The sequence below is a fragment of the Neovison vison genome, chromosome 1 (assembly GCF_020171115.1).
Source record: "Neovison vison isolate M4711 chromosome 1, ASM_NN_V1, whole genome shotgun sequence".
Taxonomy (NCBI): Eukaryota; Metazoa; Chordata; class Mammalia; order Carnivora; family Mustelidae; genus Neogale; species Neogale vison.
The window spans coordinates 147,113,866-147,135,622 of NC_058091.1; the positions used below are offsets into that span (position 1 = coordinate 147,113,866).

Consider the following 21,757-nt stretch of genomic DNA (forward strand, 5'->3'; position numbering starts at 1 on the left):
CCCCCCCGCCCCGGTTCATTAGGACAGTTCCCTCCACCACATCTGACTGCAGACTCTGGAATTGCGGGAACCATGACACATACTACTTTGTAATGTCTTAAACACAACAACAACTTTGTCTTGCACACAGTAGCAATACATTTGTGTGTGTGTGTGTGTGTGTGTATTGAGTGTGTAAGTGTTCACTGTGTGCCTCAGTGCATGGCCTGTGGTGGTGTGGAGGACCAGTTAGGGAATAAATGGGTGAGAAGGTAAAGTACCCAATTCTTCTTTAATATCCTTTGTTTTTCAGAACATAGAATTATCTAAACCTACCAAATCCCTCCCTTATCCCATCTGGTGTTGAGACTGAGAGACTGGTTCTCTCCATTCCACGTCTCCAACAATCACAGAGCAAACCCCAGGCCCTCAGCAGCAAGGATCATGGGGTTCGCCCATCAGGGCAGAGGCTCGTACTTGTTTCTGAACGACCCCTGTTGGCGTGTAATTCTGCTCCTTTCCTTCGGTGGACTCTTCTGTTTTTTCCTCATCTATTACTTTTCATTGCTTCTGGAAACAAGTTTGATTCCTCCCCAGGGCCTGATGAGTACAGCTTCCCCCAAATGGCTCACTTAAAGTACAGAAACCTGTCAGACTTCCCACTGACCCACACATTGACAACACAGAGGACTGAAGGCTGAAGAGTAGGGAAAAGGTCTTTCAGAAAATCTTAGAATAAAATTGTTTTTCTTGCACTTGTTTATTGGTTGACTCAGCAATCATTTATAAAGCAAAGAATGTGGAGTGGAAGACGAAAAAAATCCACATTTAAAATTCAGACCTGCTAGCTGGTACAAACAATATATGGTACAAAAGAGATGCACACGGGGTGTGTGTGGCGGGGGACATCCTAGGAAGGTGCACGCCATCGTCTTCCTTGGGCCGCGTACTGCCCCTCAGTCCCAGCTCCGGTGCTGGTCCCTCTTCCCTTCAGTGAGGAGGTCAGTCCCAGGCTCTCCCAGGGTTCTGCTTTACACGAAGTTTTGTAGAGAAAGAAAAAAGTGCACACAAATGTCACGGGTGAGTCCCGGCGGATAAAGGAAAGCTTTCAGAACAGTTCAAAGCACCAGTCTGGTCAAGCGTATTTTTCTCCAGCTATCTTCCTTGTGCTGATGACAGTTTATCCCAGGCATGTGCTACTCTGTTCTCCTCCTGACATAAAAACAAGTATGACTGGTGAATGATTCCAGCATCGTGCTAAGTCCAGGCACACAACACGAGACCATCCCTCCCGTTCCCTGTCTCTGCGGTGTCCGGAAACATTGGGCAGCTTGGGCTTTGCAGCTGAAGCCATCTGATACTGCTGCCCTCTCTTATTAATACGAATATGTGTTATTTACAGCAACAATAAGGCACAAAAAATGCATATTGTACTTTGGTAAATGCCTATTTTGTGAAACGAAGACTTCCATGTGTGCCCCCACACACTCTGGTCCTGCTCAGATGCACCCCCGTCCTTTCAAAGAACAAACTGCCGGAGCCCAGGCCGACTGGAAGACCAGACTGCAACCCAGCTTCACCTGGTTACAAAATCCAGAAAGGGCAAGTGCTCTACACACATACTTCCTCCGCCTGACAGATGAGTCCAGGGCTGCCCAGCAGGCCGGGATGAGGAGTGTTGGAGGCCACGGGAGGTCAGGACTGTTGGGACAGGACAGCCTGGCATAACGTGCTGAAGCCTGACCAGGGGTGTGGACCATGTCTGCGTTGGCTGACAGCCTGGCACAGGGTCTGGAAGTGACGCAGGTGAGGAAGGCCAGCGTCCATGAGCACCAGTTAGCCATCCCAGGTGACCCTCCCGTGGGCCAACCCCCTTCCTGCTTTCTGTAATTCTTCACCGGTCTGACTCTCCTAAGCCCCTACTTCTCCCCTCTCCTTATTCCCTTGTCCTCCCTTTAAAATGCCCCTCACCTCTGTACGAATAAAAATTTGAGTTTGGATCTCTCTAGACTCATTTGCTTTTTGTAACAGTATATGACTGATTAAAATCTGTCCTTACCACTCTAAATAGCATCTAGCTTTGTTCATCTTGGATATTAGGGTAGGATGTCAGCACCCAAGAGAGATGAAGAGGGTTTCCATGGTCCAGGAGGGGTGCCCCAGGGTAATGTGTCAGAGCATGGGAAAGAAAGCAGGGAAGAATACACAATGGGGAAAAGACCGTCACCTCAATAAATGGTGCTGGGAAAACTGGACAGCTACATGCAGAACAATGAACCTGGACCACTTTCTTATCCCATATGCAAAATAAATTCAAAATAGATTAAAGACTTAAATGTAAGATCTAAAACCATAGCATTTCTAGAAAAAGACACAGGCAAATCTTCTCTGTCATCAGTCTTAGCAATATGCATTTTTTAAAATCTGTCTCCTCAGGCAAGGGAAACAAAAGCAAAAATAAACAAATAGGAGATATCACACTAAAAAGCTTTTACATAGTGAAGAAAACTACCAACAAAACAAAAGAGGCAACCTACTGAGTAGAAGATATTCACAAAAGACATATCTGATAAGAAGTGAACACCTAAAATACATGAAGAACTCATACAATGCAGTATGTTTTTTAAAAAACTATCAATCCAATTAAAAAACAGGCAGAGGATCTGAACAGACATTTCTCTAAAGACATCCAGATGGCCAGGAGACACATGAAAAGATGTTCAACATCACTGCTCATCAGGGAAATGCAAAACAAAACTACAACGTGGTACATAACGGTCAGAATGGCTATGATCAAAAAGATAAGAGACAACAGATACCGAAAAGAATGTGGATGGGAAAAGAGCCTCATGCATTGTCGGTGGAAATGCAAATTGGCGCAGTCTCTACAAAAACAGTACAGCTTTGAAAACAGTACAGTGGTCCCTCAAAAAATTAAAACAGAACTATCATAGGGGTGCCTGGGTGACTCAGTTAGTTGGGTATCTGACTCTTAATCAGCTCAGGTCTTGATCTCAGAGTCATGAGTTCAGGCCCCATGCTGGGGTCCATGCAAAACAAACAAATAAAACAAAATAAATAAACAAACAAGCAAACAAAAAATAGAACTATCACAGACTCCAGCAATTCTATCTTGAGGGATTTACCTGAAGAAAATGAAAACACCAATTCAAAAAGACACATGCATCCTTATGATTTGTAGCATTATTTACAACAGCCAAGATATGGAGGCAGCCCAAATGTCCATTGATAGACAAATGGATAAAGAAGATATGGCATATTTATACAACAGGATATTACTCAGCTATAAAAAAGAATGAAATCTTGTCATTTGTAACAATGGGGATGGAGCAAGACACTAATTGAAATTAAGTCAGGCTGAGAAAGACAAACACCAAATGATTTCACATATTTGTGGAATCTGAAAAACAGAACAAGCCAACCAACAACACAAAACAGAACCAGATTCAGAGATACGGAGAACAAGTGATGGTTGCCAGAGGGAAGGAGGGTGGAGGGATGGACGAACAGGTAAATGGAATTCAGAGGGACGATCTTCCGGTTATAAAATAAATAAGACAGAGGGATATAATGTACTATATAGGGAATATAAGAATAATATTGTAACAATTTTGTATGGAGACAGATCGCAACTATGCCATGACCATTTCGTAATGTAAATATATATCAAGTCACTACATTTTTTTGGAATCATACGTTTTATACCTAAAATACAACATTGCATGTCAATTATTCTTCATAAAAAATTACATAGATAAAAATAAACAACTGACTTCTTAGAGTAAAACTAGAAGCGGCACCTGGGTGGCTTAGTGAGTTAAGTGTCTGTCTTTGGCTCAAGTCATGATCTCATGGACCTGAGATCAAGCCCCACGTTGGGCTCCCTACTCAGTGTGGAGCCTGCTTCTCCTGCTCCCTCTGCCCCTCCTCCTGCTCATGCTCACTCTCTCTCTCAAATAAATAAATAAAATACTGAAAAAAGAATAAAACTAGAGTATATGCATTTAAAGGCATAAAGAATAAAAGAATACTAACAATAACCCATTATTTAAATTTGTTCTGGAAATTCTAAGGGCCATGAGTCCAGAAGGGGGGAAAAAAAGATAAAATATCCAAAGGAAGGAAAGAAAATTATTATTATTATTATTATTTGTAAAGGACATGATTATGTACCTAGAAACTAGAGAATTAACTCCCAAACCATCCAAAGGAGATAGCTTAGCTACAGGTTAAATTTTCAGTTAAAAAATAAATATATTCAAACAATACCTTCCCTACATCCCAGCCCAAATATGTAAGAAATTACAATAAATAAAAAACACATTCAGGAAATATAAATAAAATTTTGTTAAGAAATGTATACGAAGTACAGGTAGCAAAGTGCAGCACTGGACTCAAAAACTGAACCCATATTCATCATGGGGTGGAGGGGTCTCACTATGCACTCTTAGGGGAGAATGTGATGGTACAAGGAACTTAGTTTCTCCCGAACAGATTTAGTGCACTCTAATGCAATTAAATTGCAATTTGGTGCCATTTAAATACTGCAGTTCAATCTTTATTAAAATGGCCCAATGATTATAAACTTTCCCAGGAGAATAAACAGCTGATATTACACAGTATCATCTTCAAAAATACAAATGAAAAATGTTTGATTGGTCTTGTATTTACATATATTATAAATTTTGACCCATCAATATATTACCCAACAAGTCCCAGTAGCAACAGATCTTAAACTATATATTAAGCCCAGAAACACATATAAATACATAGAAGTTTATTTTACCAAAAGTTGGTATTTTAAGTCAGAGGAACAAATGTGAAGTATTTTTTTTAAAAAATGACGTGGTTAAAACTCACTGGCTTGGGAAACAAATCCAAATCCCTACTTCAGCTGTCCACTTAACATCTGTAGATGAAGTAAAGACGGTAAAGAAACCATGAATCCCCAGGAACTCTTCTTTCCCCGCTACTGCTTTCCCCTCTGTGTGAGCTCTGACTCCTGGATGGTGGCAAGGGGCGGGGGGTGGGGGTGGGGGGCTGCCCTAATTGGCTGACACAGCGATTTCCAAAGCTTGTGGGAGTAATACAGAGAAGCCTGCAATCACCCTTTGTACACCTGAAACTAATACAACCTCGATGCTAACTCGACTGGTATTAAAATTTAAAAAAAAAAAAAAAAGGAAAGAAAAGTCAAAGCAAAAAGCTTGTAGGAGCTTAAACTCTGCCAACTGTCCTTGGTATCCTGCTGGGCGACACGCCAGGTGGCTGACAGTGTCAGAGGGAGAAGCCACAGGACCGAGTTCACCCATGAGTGCCCTGGCGAGGGGAGCCTTTTCTGTCCCTCCAGTGGCTTCACTTTGTCCCCGGCTTCAGAGACAGCTGCAAAACTGTACCTCCTACTTCTGTTTACAAACCCCAATACCTTCACCGCAATCTACCGGTCCAATAAAATCCGTGCATATCGACAACACATAACGTGCGAAACTCTAGAAGATTCCAGGCGCACAGAACTCTGCCTTTTCAGGGGCAAACTCTCTAGCCCAGTTTTTTGTTATGTAGACTACGGGAGAGCCTCACTGACAAGGCTCACCCCGCAGTACCCACAGTATCTAAAGTTCTGTGCTGTCTTCCAACGGTGCACATTCCCCAACCCCCTAAAAAGGCAACTTCAACAGAGGAAACGAGGAAAACCAGGGAGCCACCTCCCGCCAGAACCTACAAGGGCTATTTGCTAATTTCGAGACAAGGACCCAAAGAGAAGGTGACAGCCAACTCACAGCTGCCTGCCGGACTTCTGAGCTCGGCTCCTTCCTGGGGTGTTGGCTAGAGAGGGAGTCGGGACCGAGCGAGGGCTGCGGGGCTTAGTCAGCGCGCACGGGACACCCCCCTGACGCCTGCCATTCAGCGGCCCAGGCCCTTTGGCCGCATGCGCTCTGGGCTGGAGGGGGGGGGGGAGACGCGTGACTAAGACTCCGCCCTTTCCGGTTTGCCCCGCAGCTTCTCCAATCAAGACGCGCGGCTAAGGTAGACCAACCGGAACAACGTGTCCGCCTGGGCCCGGGCCCCACCGCCGATGCTGCAAACTGTTAAGCACGCAGGTTGTTGAAGAAACCTTCCATTCCCCTCTCAGTGCCCCCAGACTCAGAGCGGGAGGCCAAGGGAGACGCCTCCCGAGAGACCCCCGCTCCCTGAAAGGCCACCAAGGTAAGCAAGAGACAGGAAATTGCCCCCGGGGAGCTGTGGGGGAAATTACAAAGTGAGGCCAACGCAGTCCCGCGGGAGAGAAGTTACTAGAAAAGCCCGGTGTGTTCACCAGTGCCTGCTGATGAAAAATGGGGGCATTTTCAAAGATTTCACCAGAGCCTGGAAACACAACAAGCATTTCAAATATACCGCAGACCGGAGTTACTAGCGGCTGGCCAGGGGGCAGGCGTGGGAGGACCGCAGAGATACGGAGGACACTGCTTGAAGGGGACAGAGAATCTCATGACGGAAAATGCAGTCTGTAAGGGTAACAAAAGTTTAAGCTGTTGGCTGAAACCCTGCAAAAGAGGCAGCTCTCAGAGTGGGTGAAATATTTGTAAGAAACATGTATTACGTGAAATGACGCAGAAAGGTGGAATTCAGAGGTGAGCGTCTGTGCCAGAGAATCCGGAACCGGCACAAACACAGAATTTGCGATCACTTCCTGACGTGAAGACAGGTGCTTAACCATCTGAGCCACGCACGCGCCCCCTGTCCCTAGGATTTAGTTCATGTCCTCCTGCATTCCGTGGTGTATTTCTTACAAAACAGTAGCTGTCTTTACCGGCTTGATTGTACCCAGTTGGTGTTCACAGAAAGACCTTGGTGGTGGCAGTTCTCTCATCAGGATGTACACAGTATGTCTGAATCTCTCTCTGTGATGTTAACAGCTGTTGATTCGCAAAACCTAGATCCCTTCATTCCCTGGAGTTTGCAAACTGAGGATGTTCTACCAAGACCAATTCTTATTTCTGTATTCGCTGAGATAATCCTACAAAGACACACGTCTACTCTTTATTTACCACAGACAGAGTTTCAGGAAGCAAGGCACAATACTGGATTCTCTTTCGACCTTTGATGGACCCTTTGTTTCCATTATTCATTCTAGTCAGGGTCAAATCCATGGGTAGATTCTCAGACCTCATGCAGTTTGCTCCCTTGGTAGTGTTTGCCAGGGGTGCTCAGGTGCACCTTTTTCACTTCTTTTCTGAGCTAGCACATTTCTTCAAATGTTCTTCCTGCTCCATCAAGTGTCCTTCCCATCCCCTCAAAAGCGTCCCCTTGTCCTTCTCACCCTTAATGTTAGAGAGGCCCTGACTCCCAAATTTCTATATCCTGGACCCACTCTCTCCCCAGAATCCCAGAGCGGCACCTCCTTGGGGCTGAATGTCCCATCAGGACACCAGAGAGTTTTAGACTTGACATGGTCCCCTTCTTCCCCCAAATCTGAGCTTTTCCCCACCTTAGCACCCTATCACCCTAAATCCCACCCTATCCTGCACCCCCAGTTTCAAAATCTGACCTCAAGCTGATCACTGCTTACCTTCAGAGGCGTGTGTGTTCTTGTCTATCTTTAGCCCAGTCCTGAATTTCTGCTTTTCCAAATACGAGACAAAAAAGTAGGCATATCCCGTTAATGACTGCCATCAGGAAGAAAATTTTAAACCAGGCAGATTCTGGATCCTGAGGGATTATAGTGCAAAGTGATTATAAATTAATGGGCTTGAGGTATGTTGTAACAATTCTAGTATAATTTAAAAATAGTATAGGTTCAACACAGGTCGCTTAATAGACATGGAAAAACACACTTATAAGGAGCAAAAAATTGATGATTTCACTCTACAAAGATAACTACCATTTATCTTTCTATTTTTAAAAAAGATGTATTTGAGAGAGAGAGGGAACATGTGGGTGGGGGGAGGAGCAGAGAGAGAGGGACAAGCCAGCTCTTCACTGAGCTCAGAGCCAGATATGGGGCTCTGATTCCAGGACCCTGACATCATGACCTGAGTTGAAATCAAGAGTCAGATGCCTAGCCAACCAAGCCACCAAGATACCCTCTGTCGTCCTACTTTTTGATTTATGTCCGTGTACATATAATTTTTCGTGTATAAAAAATAACATCATAGGGACGCCTGGTGTTGGTTAAGCGGCTCAGTTGGTTAAGTGGCTGCCTTTGGCTCAGGTCATGATCCCAGCATCCTGGGATCGAGTCCCACATTGGGCTCCTTGCTTGGCAGGGAGCCTGCTTCTCCCTCTGCCTCTGCCTGCCAGTCTCTCTGTCTGCCTATGCTCACTCTCTCTGACAAATAAATAAATAAAATCTTAAAAAAATTAACATTATAATGTACATAGTGCTGAAGCCAGAAATGCATTGATTTTTTATCTAGAAATATAAACATGTTTGCGTATCAAGAAATATTTGGCTATATCATAACCTTTATGACTGATTAGTAATCCAGAGTTTAGATTTATAAAATTTATAAAACATCACTTATTTCTTTACATTTAAATTGTTTTTCACTTTTTGAAGCTATAAATCTGAATATCTTGGTAGTTAATTACATAACCATCAATGCTTTTGCATAAAATTTATCAAATACCTTTTCTTTATATATAACATTTTCTCTTTAAGCCTACTAGTATGATCAGTTTCATTAATAGATTTTGTAATACTGAGTCACTTTTACTTTCCTAGACAATGCCTTAGTTAATCATGGTGTCATAGGCTGGTAGAGTCTATACACTGGTGATTTATTTCATTTTGCATCTATATTCAAAGATGACATTGAATTTTAATTATGTTTGAGATTTGTTTACCATTTTGCTTTTTACCTTTTTTATCAGCCCAGATTAAATTTTATGTAGTTAAATGTATAATGCATCGTGATTGGGTTTAAGTGTCTGGTCCCAAGCTTTTGAAGGATGTCCAACCCAAAGTTTATCTAATTACTAAGTCTTGTTTTACTTTAGTATCTTCTTTGTTTCCTTTCTTCACTTAAATTTTTTACCATCTAGAATTAATTTTTGGGGTCAGAGTATAATTGTATTTTTATATAAATAAGATATAATTACATTTTTCTACAAGTGGGCTTCCCACTATGTTTTTTAAAAAAATAAATCCATCTCCTCTGGTTTGAAATGAAGCTTTATCATACAGAATGTATTTTTTTGGAACTTGATCAAATCATCATCAGTTTTATTTAAAATATAATTAAGAGTAGAGGTGCCTGGGTGGCTCAACCTTAGTCTGTCAAACTTAGTCTGACTCTTGATTTCTGCTCAGGTCATGATCTCAGGGTTGTGAGATCAAGCCCCACAAATGGCTCCATGCTGGCTGTGGAGCCTGCTTAAGATTCTCTCTCTCCCTCTCCCTCTGCCCCTCTCCACTCCTACTTGCTCTCTCTTTCAAAAAGAAAATTAAAATTGGAAAAATAAAATGAAATTAAGAGTAGACTTTGAAAAGGTAAAACAATATGTTTCCTTCAGCTAAGGCATTAAATATATTTAATTATAGCGATTTCTCTAATTAAAACATGCCAAGCTTGACAAGTCATTGGCAAACAGAAAGTGAAGAAAAGGACCAAGATGTGCCCAGAAATTTAATGATAAATAATAAAGTTTTCAAAAGCTTTAAGTTAATAGAATTCATTGTGTGTGTGTGTGTGTGTGTGTGTGTGTGTGTGTGTATTTGGACCTGAGCTCCAGCATAAAAACTTAATATGCCTCCCTCTTCATATAGTTTTACTGTGTTGCTTTAAAAGGTGTGCAGTTTTCTTCATATGGAGTTTCCACAATTTTCAGTGTTTTTCCCCCATAGGTATTTTGTAATATTGGTTGATACTGTGGTTTAGATATTTATATGATGTAATATCTAACTTTGATTCCCCTCCCCACCCCCGACAGTTTGTTCTCTGTACATAATGTAACTTTGTTCTTCTGCATTTGCATTGTATATACCTGTAACTTACTTTTCTTGACCAATTGTGTTAGATAGACAACATTTAAAAGGGTATACAAATAATGATATTAATTTCTGTTATGGGTTGAATACATGAGCATCTGGCACTTGCAGCCATGATCTGATTTGGTAAGCCCCTAAGCCCCATGAGGTTTCTGTGTCATTTTTGCCATTTATAGCTGGAGACACCAGGACTTAGAGAAATGTTTCTGGGGTCTCATACCTCATAAGTAGTGGAGTTGAGATTTGAATACACACATATTTTATATATAAATTTGAATGCACACATATTTTTAGGAATATGAATGTATTTGTATGTTCATATATGTTCATTTATATACGAATATATCAGTTTTCCCAGATTTTTAGCATAGAGTTGTTCTTAATGTTCTTAGCTTTTAATCTACGTCTCCAAAAAAAATGAGCCACCCAGGCACCTCTGCTCTGCTTAGCCACAGGGAGTGCTTAGAAGACGGGCTGTCCCCAGTTAGCCCGGCTGACTGGAGATGGATCTACCGGCTGAGAACGACAGACCCCCATATCCGTAGTTTCGGCTGCTGGGGTTCGGCATTGTTAGCAGTGCTGCTGTGTCTGTCTGATTCATCCAGTGAATTCCTAATTTTGTTTGTACAGTTTTCCATTTTTAAACTTCAGTTTTAGTCCTTTTTCCCTCACGTATTCTATGTGACTTCCTGTAGTCGGAGCCTCCTACAGAAACTTCCAAGCTTCACTTATCCTTCCCTGTGCAATGTATGCGAGCTGGTGGTACCAGTTGTCTTTGGGGGCCCTGTTCTCCTGCCACTGTTGTTTGCTCTTTGTTCTGCCAGTTTCCCCAGCTTTTGCTGTGTCTCTTTCACGTGCCTGGTTATCTTTTGTTGTGTGCAGGAGATTGCACTTAAACCATTTCTAGGGACAGTCGGGTTGGTGACGCCTTTGCCCGAAAGTGCTGTTTTTGATGGCTTCCTCAGACTCCTCTGGTAAGTCTGAAGCCCTTTAAGGTCAAGTTGGCTATGTTCCGGTCTGCCCAAACAACTCAGAGCAGGCTGTGTGAGGACTGGTGTATTTCTCTTCACCTTTACTCCTTCCATGCAACTCTTGGAAGGTCTCAGGATAAAACAAGAGTTAATATATCAGGGTCCTCGTGTTTGGCAGGTCCTCAAAAGCTGCCAAAAAATCTGCTTTCCTCAGCCCAGTGGAAAATACCCCGTAGTCTTTTGCCTAATTGTTTTTAGTTCCTGGCTTCTCCTACATCTTGCCTGTTAAAGTTTTCATCTCTCTGGTTCTCTGAAGCTTCGCAGAAGACTCTCAACATTTTCCCAACCTTGTAAATGGCTTTTACTAAGAGAATTGGCCCAAATTACTTACGCTTATCAGTGGAATCAGAAATTTCACTAATTCTCTTGTTAGCTGTATTTCATATGAAATTTTTTATTTCGATTTTTCTATTTTTAATTGCCAGAGGTTAGATTCAGTTCTTTGTCAGATCTTATGCCTCTTATTTATATTTGCAATCCTCTTTTTGGCTTTAAACATCTGCAAAGATTTCCAATAACTCTGAGGATCTGATGCTAAGGTTCTTTTATTCTTCTCTCACATGACACCTTCTTTCTTCACGTGTTTGTTGATATTTGATTGACTGTAAAATCATTCTCACTGAACCTTAATGCTTGAGAAAACCCTAGAGTATGAATTTAGGGTGAGTTTCTCCAGAAAACTCTTCTACTAGACCTCTGCGAACTACTCGAAATTCAATGCTGGGCTTACAGTGTTGAAAATAGAGTTTGAATTTGGGCCTTAAACCTTTGTGAAAATTAGTTCATTGTTCCAGATGTCCAGAATAGTCTTTATTTGGTTTTTCCTCTCCCTTTGAAGCTGAGGCTGAGACAGACAAATTTCCTTACTGGACAGAGATAATTTTGGACCATCTGGAGGTATATTTCCTCCCACCTTGTGGAAGTCAGCAGAGAAGTTAGCTCATCTCACAACTTTTGGAAGTTCACTCAGCACATCCCAGTGAATTAAATGGAAGAACAGGCTGAGTGGGCCCGATACTGAGGAGGAGAAATCAGCCTGGTCTCTTGGACCAGGGGGATTCCATGGTTATAGTGACTTTCCTGCCTTTCCGAGACCATGAGTACATAGAACCTGATGGTGGCAGGTGCCCTTCTTTAGGAAATTTGGCTGTGGTGAATGCAAACCATCTCTCCTTGGCCCAAGTCATGGGATAAGGAGCATTGGAAGAATTTTGTAGATATTGCTACTTCTCAGCTTATAGCTTTTCCTCCAAATAAACCAAGTTTGCCTGTAAGCTACATGGTACTATGAAGTGAGGATGTAGTCCTTTGTGATTACAGATTTTTGCCAGCATTTTCAATCTGACTTTTTTGTGTTTTTGTCTTATGAGTGGTTTGGGGATATTATCTCTTATTCTTGGTTTGTTCATCGCAGCTGAAGTGACAGCTCGCCCAGCAAGGGTCATTGCACCCGGAAGAGCACAGGGCTTCATTGGGCTTTGACCTCTCTGGGATCAAGCTCTTCCTTCGTTTTTCATCTCTGAAATATTCTTCTACATCTTTTTCAAGGTCAGGTATGCACTGAAAATGATTGTTTCAATTTGTTAGGGCATTTTAATATCCTTAAGAGAAGGATTTCAGGTAACCTTGTCTAGGATACTTGTTGAAACACAAGTTGACCTTTCTTTCTTTCTTTCTTTCTTTCTTTCTTTCTTTCTTTTGCCTTTGCTTACTTTTTATTTATTTTTTTAAATTTTATTTTATTTTTTCAATGTTCCAAGATTCATTGTTTATGCACCATACCCAGTGCTCCTTTAGAGAAGGGTTGCTTTTGATCTCTAATTCTATTTGCTCCTGATTTTTCATTCCTTTTCTAACAAAACTGTATCTTGTTACTTACGTTACCATTCACCTAGCCAAATTCCTGTTTGGATCAAGACACACGCTCATTGTTAAAAAATCACAGAGGTTCATTTCTGTTCCCAAGACCAATGACTAAAATGTTCCCAGCACAACTACTTGATATACAATGAGAAAGAAATTACATTATCTATAGATTTGGAGGGATGCCTGATCTGACTAAGGTTAATGTGAGCGAATATCTCATTATTCATCTCCTGCTGATGTCACATCTACAATTGTTTGTGTGTATATTGCTTTCTTTCTCTATATAAGTGATATTAGAAAAGCAACCACCCATGCCTGGAGCTTTCTTACCTGATTAAGGATCACGCCGCACAGAGTAGAAGAAGTTAGTCCTCCTATCATCCCAATTAAAGTTGTAATTCCTTTAAGAAATCCATAATAACTATGCAAAAAAGAACGACAAGACACAGATATAAAGTCAGACACATGCTGCAGGAAAAGCCAACCTAACAAAATGAGGTTTAAGAGTGGTAACTATTGATTTCCTGAATTTTGCATCCCTTCTCAAATTCCATTAAAATGTTGAAAAATGATGTGTATGGAGGTAACCTTCTTGTTTCAGTACAAAGTTAGAAAGGTTGGCTTTAACAGTAAAAATGATTCAGAAATTGAGAGAGTGAGAGCCTAGTGGAGTGAAAGCCAGCACAATTAGGAAATCTGTGAATCCAGTTGAGAAAATCAAGGTGATGTTTACTGGTGATAGGAACTGGTTTAGAGTCAGTACAGAAGGGAAGGACACTGTTCACCCAGTCTCTTCCCACAGTCCCAGAGCTACTGGTCACAGTGATTGCTCCCAGTACATGGATGAGGAAGCTGGAAGCTTAGTGTCCAAGCAGCTGTCCGTGGCCAGTCCTGGGTACCCAAACCCAGCTCAGCAGAAAGCAGGAAAAACCAGGGAAAATGATCAATAGAGTAAGGGCCAAATCCATCAGCCATAGAGAACAAGGAGGTGCTTTTTGGAAAGCAGAATCTCTGTCTTACCAAGAGATTAGTTCTCTCCAGGCACGCGGGGTAGGGGTGGGGGGCAGTCTTTGCCTTTCCTGTTCAACAGATTTTACCATTAAAGGTTCTGTTTCCTTTTCTTCCAAGAGTAAGGGTTTTTTGTTTTGTTTTGTTCTGTTCATTTCATTTCCCTAGGTCTATTTTATTCCTATTCTGCCTTTACCTATTAAGTATGGGAGGTAATAGTTTGTCTATTAGTTTCTCTGTCCCTTAATCAGAGAGGCATGACATACGGACTGAGAATCCCTGCATGTTGAGTTGTATGAGGTCACTGGGTGGAAATTTGATCTGATTTTTAGGGAGAGCTGGAGAGTGTGTTCTAATGTATAAAGAAGAACATTTATGGTTATTAGCAATGACAGATGTAGATTGGTACAGAAACCACCAGTTGTCCCCAGAATTTATAGTTCCCCTTTTCATTTTAGCAATAGGACCCCTAGGGTTTTTGTGGGAATTGGGCTACATATGCCTTTTGTGAGCCTCTGTCACATTTGCCTTCATGAGCCCCTTTCCCCATAAAAATATTAAAAGTTATATTTATGACTGTGTATATGTGTGTTGATGGACATTTCAGTTTCATCTAAATTGTCAGACTTACTAGCAGGAAGTTGCTCATAATAGTCTGTTATTTCTTTTTCATACTCTAAGCTTACCATAATATACTCTGTCATTACTGATACTGATAATTTTTCTCTACTTTTCTTTTCTTTCTTTCTTTTTTTTTTTTTTTTTAAAGATTTTATTTATTTGACAGAGATCACAAGCAGGCAGAAAGTTAGGCAAAAAGAGGGTGGAAGGGAGGCCCAATGCGGGGCTCGATCCCAGCACCCTGGGATCATGACCTGAGCCTAAGGCAGAGGCTTAACCCACTGAGCCACCCAGGTACCCCTCTTCTTCTTAATCAGTTTTCATTATTTCATTACTTTTATTATTTTCCAAATAACCAACTTTTGACATTGATAGTTTTATGTATAATTTTTTGTCCTGATCTTCATAATTTGGGGGAAGGGTTAATTTGCTGTTTTTCTAGCTACTTGAGATAAGAAACACGATTATTGATTTTAAGACTTAACTGCTTTTCAATACATATGTTTAAAGCTATACATTTCTCTCTGGGCATGATTTTAAAAGCATTCCATATGCTTTGAAATGTTCTACATCATCATGATTTAGTCAAGTATTTTCTTATTCCAATTGTGATTCCTTTGACTGAAGTATTAGTCTCAAAGCAATGGGGGTTATGTATCTTTTGCTTTTGATGGCAACCTTAGTTCACTGTGATCAAAGAATATATTCTGAATAATTTCAAGCGTTTTAAATCCATTGCAGCTTGCTCTGTGACCCAGCATATCACCAATGTCAACAACTGTCCCATAGACAAGTGAAAATAACGTAAATCCTCTCCTTGTTGAGGGAACTGTGGTCTTCCACATATGTCAATCAGGTCAACTCTGTTCATTTTTGTTGCTTTTCTAGTCATCCATATCCTTACTGATTTTGTCTACCTGTTTTTGTCCAGTCTTTTGAAAGAGGTTATGAAAAGTTCTTCCTACATTGTAAATTTGTCTAGTTCTTTGAGTTCTGTCAATTCATAATGAACATAAATTAAAGCTGTGTTACTGGATTCAAACATATAATTCTGATATTTTTCTCTCCACCATTATGAATTAACACCCTTTATTTCTAGTAGTATTCCTTTTTTTTCAGATACTAACATAGTTATTGCAGGTTTCTCTTGGTTAATGTTTGCTTGGAATACTTCTTTGTATTCTTTCATTGCATCCTTGCTATATCCTCATGTTTAATGTGTGTCTTTTATTTGCAGCATAAGCAGAATTTCCTTTATTTTTGACTTTGACAATCTTGATACTTAGAGTATTTCATCTATATTAAGTTAATATAATTACTGATATACTTGTGATTATCGGTTCACTACTTTCTTTTTGAACTTTCTCATATGCCATTTTTTCTTCAAGATTCATCCATTTTATTTTTCCTTCTATGGTTTCCTTCTATTATTTCAACTGTTCTTTTCAAGCATTGAAGATGTTATAACAAGTACTTTTTACTTAAGTTTATTATGAATTATATTTTTAGTATTTTCTCTATTTCAGAGCTTAGAACATTTTTAAGATTTTAATATTTTAACATTTCTGTTTATCTCCCTTCTGCTCTTTGCATTATTTCATCCTGTATTTTAGTTCCTTAAGGCAATTTGTTTTGATATGCATTTCAACTCACAAGTTACTCTCTGTTGTTTTTACAGATCAATAGTCTCTGTAATTACACACATATTCACCTTCCCTAATTGCTCCTCAGTCCTTCTATTATATTCAGATTTCAGTAGGGATTTCTTTTTACCCAAACATTTTCTTTTAGTATCTCTTTTAGTGAAGATCCACTAGTGACAGTTTCTCTGTTGGAAAACATTTTTATTTTGCTTTGATTTTGAAGTATATTTTTACTAGGCATAAAATTCTAGGTTGACATTTATTTATTTTTTAGCATGTTGTAGAGTTCGTATCATTATTTTATGGTTTTCTTGGTTTCTATTGAAACGTTAGATGTCAGGCATATTATTGCTACTTGAAAGTGACATGCCTTTTTGCCCTAGTTCCTTTTTAAGATTTTTTTGTCTTTGGTTTTTAGCATTCCTACTATATATACGTGTGTGTGTGTGTGTGTGTGTATGTATATGTGTGTATATATTATATATTGTATATGTTATATATTAACATATGTTATATATTTTGTATTATATGTACTTATATATTGTATATTATAATTTACATTTCATCATGTTTTTAAAAATTTACAGAGCTTTGCGTATGTGTGGTTTACTGTCTCATTACTTTTGCATTATTTGGGGCGGTTTTCTCTTAAAATATTGCTTATGTTACATTTTATCTTTCTTTTCCTTCTGAGACTCAAGTACAAATTTGTTAGCCTTTTTACTTCATTCCACATTTCTGCTATGCTCTTTTGTTTTTTTTCCTGTGTATTTCAATTTAGATATTTCTTTATGATATGTCTTTCTATTTACCAATCGTATCTTCTCTTGTGGCTAATTTGTCATTAAATCTATTTAAGATCTCAGTTTCAGATATTTTATTTTTTTCAGTTCTAGAACTTCCATTTGATTGTTTTTATAGATTCTAATACTGGTCAAGTTCTTTATCTTTTCTTCTCATTTCTTCAGTTTTTCCCCTGGTTTCCTGGGTATATTAATCATAGATATTTCAAAGTTTTTCTTCCTGATAACTTTAAATCTGTTTCAGTTGTAGGACTATTTCTAATGCATTTTGTAGTTATTGACCACATGGCCCTATCCCTTGTCTTGCCTAGTAATTTTTATTAAATGCAGGACATTTTTAATAAGACGTATAGAGACTTCAAGAATGTGTTATGCTGACAATAAGTGACTCTTAATCTCACAAAACAAACTGAGGGTTGCTGGGGGGAAGGGGGTTGGGAGAAGAGGGGTGGGGTTATGGACATTGGGGACATATGTGCTATGGTGAGTGGTGTGAAGTGTGTAAACCTGGTGATTCACAGACCTGTACCCCTGGGGATAAAAATATATTATATGTTTATAAAAAATAAAAAATTAAAAAAAATGTGTTACGCTTTGTAAGAGAAGATTCACTCTTTTCTCTAATAAATAGACTTGGAGGGGAGGGAATGGATCACTTTAATCTAATTAGTGAATGAACTGAGATGAGGCCAGGTTTCAGTATTGATAAGACTCAAAACCTGTAGTTACCCTTCCCCCCAGTTGCTTAGGTATTGTCTTCCATGTTGTTAATGGAGTGCTCAGTATATCCAACCGGTTCCCTCCAGGGGTTGGTAGTTCTTGTCTCCTTGGTATATACAGTATAGGAAATTCTGCCATACTTCTCATGGTCTTAGCTTAGTTTGGTTTTGTGGGGTTTGTTTGTTTGTTTGGCCACTTGCCCCATTGAACTTCAGAATTCAGTAACTGTCTCTAAGAAAGAAATTGACTTTATGTTTAAGCTCCCTTAATTTTCAGCGTTATCACTCCAGCCCTGTGCAACCCAAATGCTTCATAATTTCTCCATCCAGAGCAGCAGGCTTGTCCGGGCCAAACCTGGATTACCAGCGTTTTGTCAAATGACTCCAGGGAAGAGTGGTGAGAATGGTCAGCTCACCTTAGAGGTGCTATCCTCTTGTTTCTTTGGTCTTATAGGCCTTGGATGTTACCTGATGAATTTTAGTGAATAGTTTGGCTATTTTATTTTATTTTAAAAATTTTTTAAGTAATCTTTATAACCAGTGTGGGGCTAAAACCTTGATCTTGAACAATCTTGAGATCAAGAGTCATACACTACATTGAGGGAGCCAGCCAGGCACCCCTACTTTTTGGCATTTTATTTGGTCTTTTCAGATTTTTCCCAGCTGGAATGTCAGTCATCCTCAGCTGCCCAATCCTATGTAGAAGTTGAACAGTTTTCTCAAATTTTGCTTTGCAGTTGTAAAATGCTAGGTGCATAGAAATTTAGAATATTACATCTTCTAGTGAATTAAAGTCATTCTTAAAAAATTCTTTCTTTCTAGTAATGCATCTTGCCTTAAAGTCTAGATTGGCTGATCTGTTTTCCTTTAGTTTGTTTATAATCTGCTACATTTTGTTTTTGCTTTTATTTCCATTCAGATTAACTCAAAATTTGGAAGATATAGTCCTTTTATATTTTATGTTTTCCTGATATATTTGACTTAAAATGATCCTCATTTGTTTTTTTCCACCTATTTTATGCTCCTTTTTAAACAATGTTCTTGATTTCTTTTTGTTTTTTTAAAGTATCATTTCCTTTGCACTTTTACTAACCTTCAATAGTTACCCTAGAGATTAATACATGTATTCTTGATATATTTTAGTTTAACATAACTTAATATTTTTATAAATTCCCATTAATGAAAGCGCCTCAGGACACATATTTATATCATCTCATCTTTTGTGTTTTTTACTGTCATTTTAATTTACATATATTTTGTATCCTATGAGGTATTGTTTTTCTTTTTGTGAATTCAGTAATTATTAGATTTACTCTATTTTTTTTCCTCTCCATCTGTTTTTATTTGTTCCTAAATTTCTATGCTTTATCTGTGATTATTTTGCCTCTGTCCAAAGAATTCCCATTTAACAAGTTTTCATTGGAGGTCTTTGCTGATGAATTCCCACAATTTTCCTGAAAATATTTTTATATTACCTTAATTCTTGAAGGAACTTTTTGCTGGATATAGACCTCTAACTAATGGTGATTTTCTTTTTTTCATATTAGAGATTGGCTTCTAGCTTTCATTTTTTTCCTCTTGAGAAGGCAACTCCCAGTCTTATTATTTCTTCTTTGAAAGCAATGTGCCTTTTGCATATGGCTATGTTTAAGAGATCTCTATTTCTCCCTCCCTGCCTTTCTAGTTTTAGCAATTTTACTACTACTACTATGAAATTTTATTTTCATTCCGTAGTTGGAGAAATAAACAGAATCCTCAGTGTCAAGAAGCCTGAGTGCCTTGACAATTTCTCTGAAAACCATTACTCATCCATAGGGTAGAGCAGTTCTTCTGATCTGAGAGTAGGTTGTAACATTTTATGGTCCAATCCTCATACCATTCAGTCCTCAAACGGTAGGTATGTGATGTGGAGAGTGAAAACAAAGGTTGTTCTAATGAAGAATAATTTTCTGGACAATAATGATCTCAAAATTGGCTTATCCTTCAGCAGCAAGAGTCCATGCTAAGAGACATTTTGAAAGTTTAAATAACCATTAAAGTAGACTTTCAATTTTATTGACAATCAATTTTTATTGATTTTATATTTTGGCATACTATGATTTAGTAGAGCCCAAATAAGATTCTGATGTCTGAACTCTACTATGGAGGGAAATTCAAGGGTGTACAATCCATCCAATCAGTTAAAAATAATGAAAAGCAATTAGTCTTTTTGGAGCCTCCATTTAAGAAAGTCAAGGCAGTGACAGGTTCTTCTTCATTACAGAACTCTTCAGAGTTCTCTGTGCTTTTCTACTCTTACTGCCCACCAAAGTGATGGCAGCCACTCCATTCTTGGGTCTCTGTCTCCCTCAATCTTATTTCTCAAACAATATCTTCATAAAATCACATGTGTGTTTCTTTTTCCTTCCAGACCTTTGTAAGCTCCAACCTATGTAATCCCTGACAGACTCTTTAGTTCTAACAAAGACTGAATTTCCCTGAGAAAACAAATTAGAAATTTATTCTCTAAGGGAGCTGTTTGTAATAGGCAAGGGAGGTATATGATTAGGAACATGTCTTGATTAAATAAGTTTGGTCTCCATCCCATTAATAAACAATAGTTTAAGCAACACAAATAGGTATGGTTGATCTATAACACACATATGCCCTAAAGATTGAGGATGACCTAGCTTAAGAGACTAAGAATTTTTTCCAGTTTGTATCTTATCTTTGTAGTATCTCTGACTACAAAATTACCTAGCTGATAGAGAATTTGGGTCCATTGGAATGATGCAACTCAGACCAAGCCCTGTATAATTCAAGCCATTGCTGGTTGAGATGATTTCACATCCTACTGACCAGATGCTAGCAAATAGCCCTGTTGATGGAGGGAGTACAGCTAGTCAGCCACAGAAGCAGACATACATAGTGCTCAGTGTTTATTGCTGTGTGATTTACATAAATTCTTTTCTTGGTCTTTTGCTTCCCCACCCATACTATGTGGGTGATACCTCATTTACACTGGGGCATGACAGGCACATAAAAAGTACTCTGTAAATCCTAGCTACTTGTAATTTCCTTTCCCTATTTCTGTATACATTCTTTATTTTTTTAAAGATGTGTTTATTTGTTTTAGAGAGAGAGAGCATGAGCAGGAGGGGCAGAGAGAGAGGGAGAGAGAATCTCAAGCAGACTCGGCACTGATCATAGAGCCCCACATGGGCCTCGATCCCAGTACCCTGAGATCATGACCTGAGCCAAAACCAAGAGTCGGGTGCTTAACCGATTGCACCACCCAGGCGCCCCTATTTCTGAATACATTCTTTTTTTTTTTTAAAGATTTATTTATTTATTTATTTGACAGAGAGAGATCACAAGTAGGCAGAGAGGCAGGCAGAGAGAGAGAGAGGAGGAAGCAGGCTCCCTGCTGAGCAGAGAGCCTGATGCAGGGCTCCATCCCCGCACCCTGGGATCATGACCTGAGCCAAAGGCAGCGGCTTAACCCACTGCGCCACTCAGGCGCCCTTCTGAATACATTCTTGATTTCAAACTGCATATGGCTCAGTTGACACTGTGCTTTCTGTATCAAATAATCCTTATTATATTTTGACATAATTCCAAGTAATCGGAATAGCAGTGGGCATTTTAAAGAGGGTCTTGGAACTGAACCAAACAAGTGAGCTCATGTCCTCATTACTCTGGCACTCACCTCGTGTAGATGTAATGAACAAGACTCTTTATAAGAATCAAGATAAGTAGATTATTCATTGTTGATTTCACCTCTCTACCCCACGGCCACTGCTTTGCTAAACTTCAGAGAATTCTGTTCCTACTGGATCCTTGTTCTCCAGGACTACTAGTCCCATAAAGCATAATGTAAACAGTGCCCCCAGAGTTATGCAAATGGCCGGGCTGCTTCCATCAGTCACACTTGGTGCATCTTTTTTTTTTTTTTTTTTTTTAGGATTATTTATTTGTTTGTTTGACAGAGAGAGACACAGAGAGAGAGAGGGAAAATAAGCATGGGAAGTAGGAGAGGGAGAAGCAGGCTTCCTGCTGGGCAGGGAGCCTCATGTGGGCCTCGATCCCAGGATTC

At 39.4% G+C, this 21,757-nt stretch overlaps 1 protein-coding gene across 3 annotated transcripts in view; it reads right to left on the reverse strand.

Annotated features, from left to right (window-relative positions):
• Positions 1–720: 720 nt before the first annotated feature.
• Positions 721–21,757, reverse strand: part of SLC17A1 (solute carrier family 17 member 1) — a 45,060-nt gene continuing 24,023 nt past the window's right edge. Inside the window, exons 12-14 of one of the 3 annotated variants that reach the window (XM_044260189.1) lie at positions 13,219–13,309; positions 7,571–7,710; positions 721–1,005 (exon numbers count right to left, since the gene is read on the reverse strand). In XM_044260189.1, coding sequence (XP_044116124.1) covers positions 7,573–7,710; positions 13,219–13,309 — 229 coding nt within the window. In that variant the 3' untranslated portion in view covers positions 721–1,005; positions 7,571–7,572. Of the gene's footprint in view, positions 1,192–7,570; positions 7,711–13,218; positions 13,310–21,757 lie in introns of all 3 variants that reach the window. The other 2 variants (XM_044260193.1, XM_044260183.1) reach the window with 2 other exon arrangements.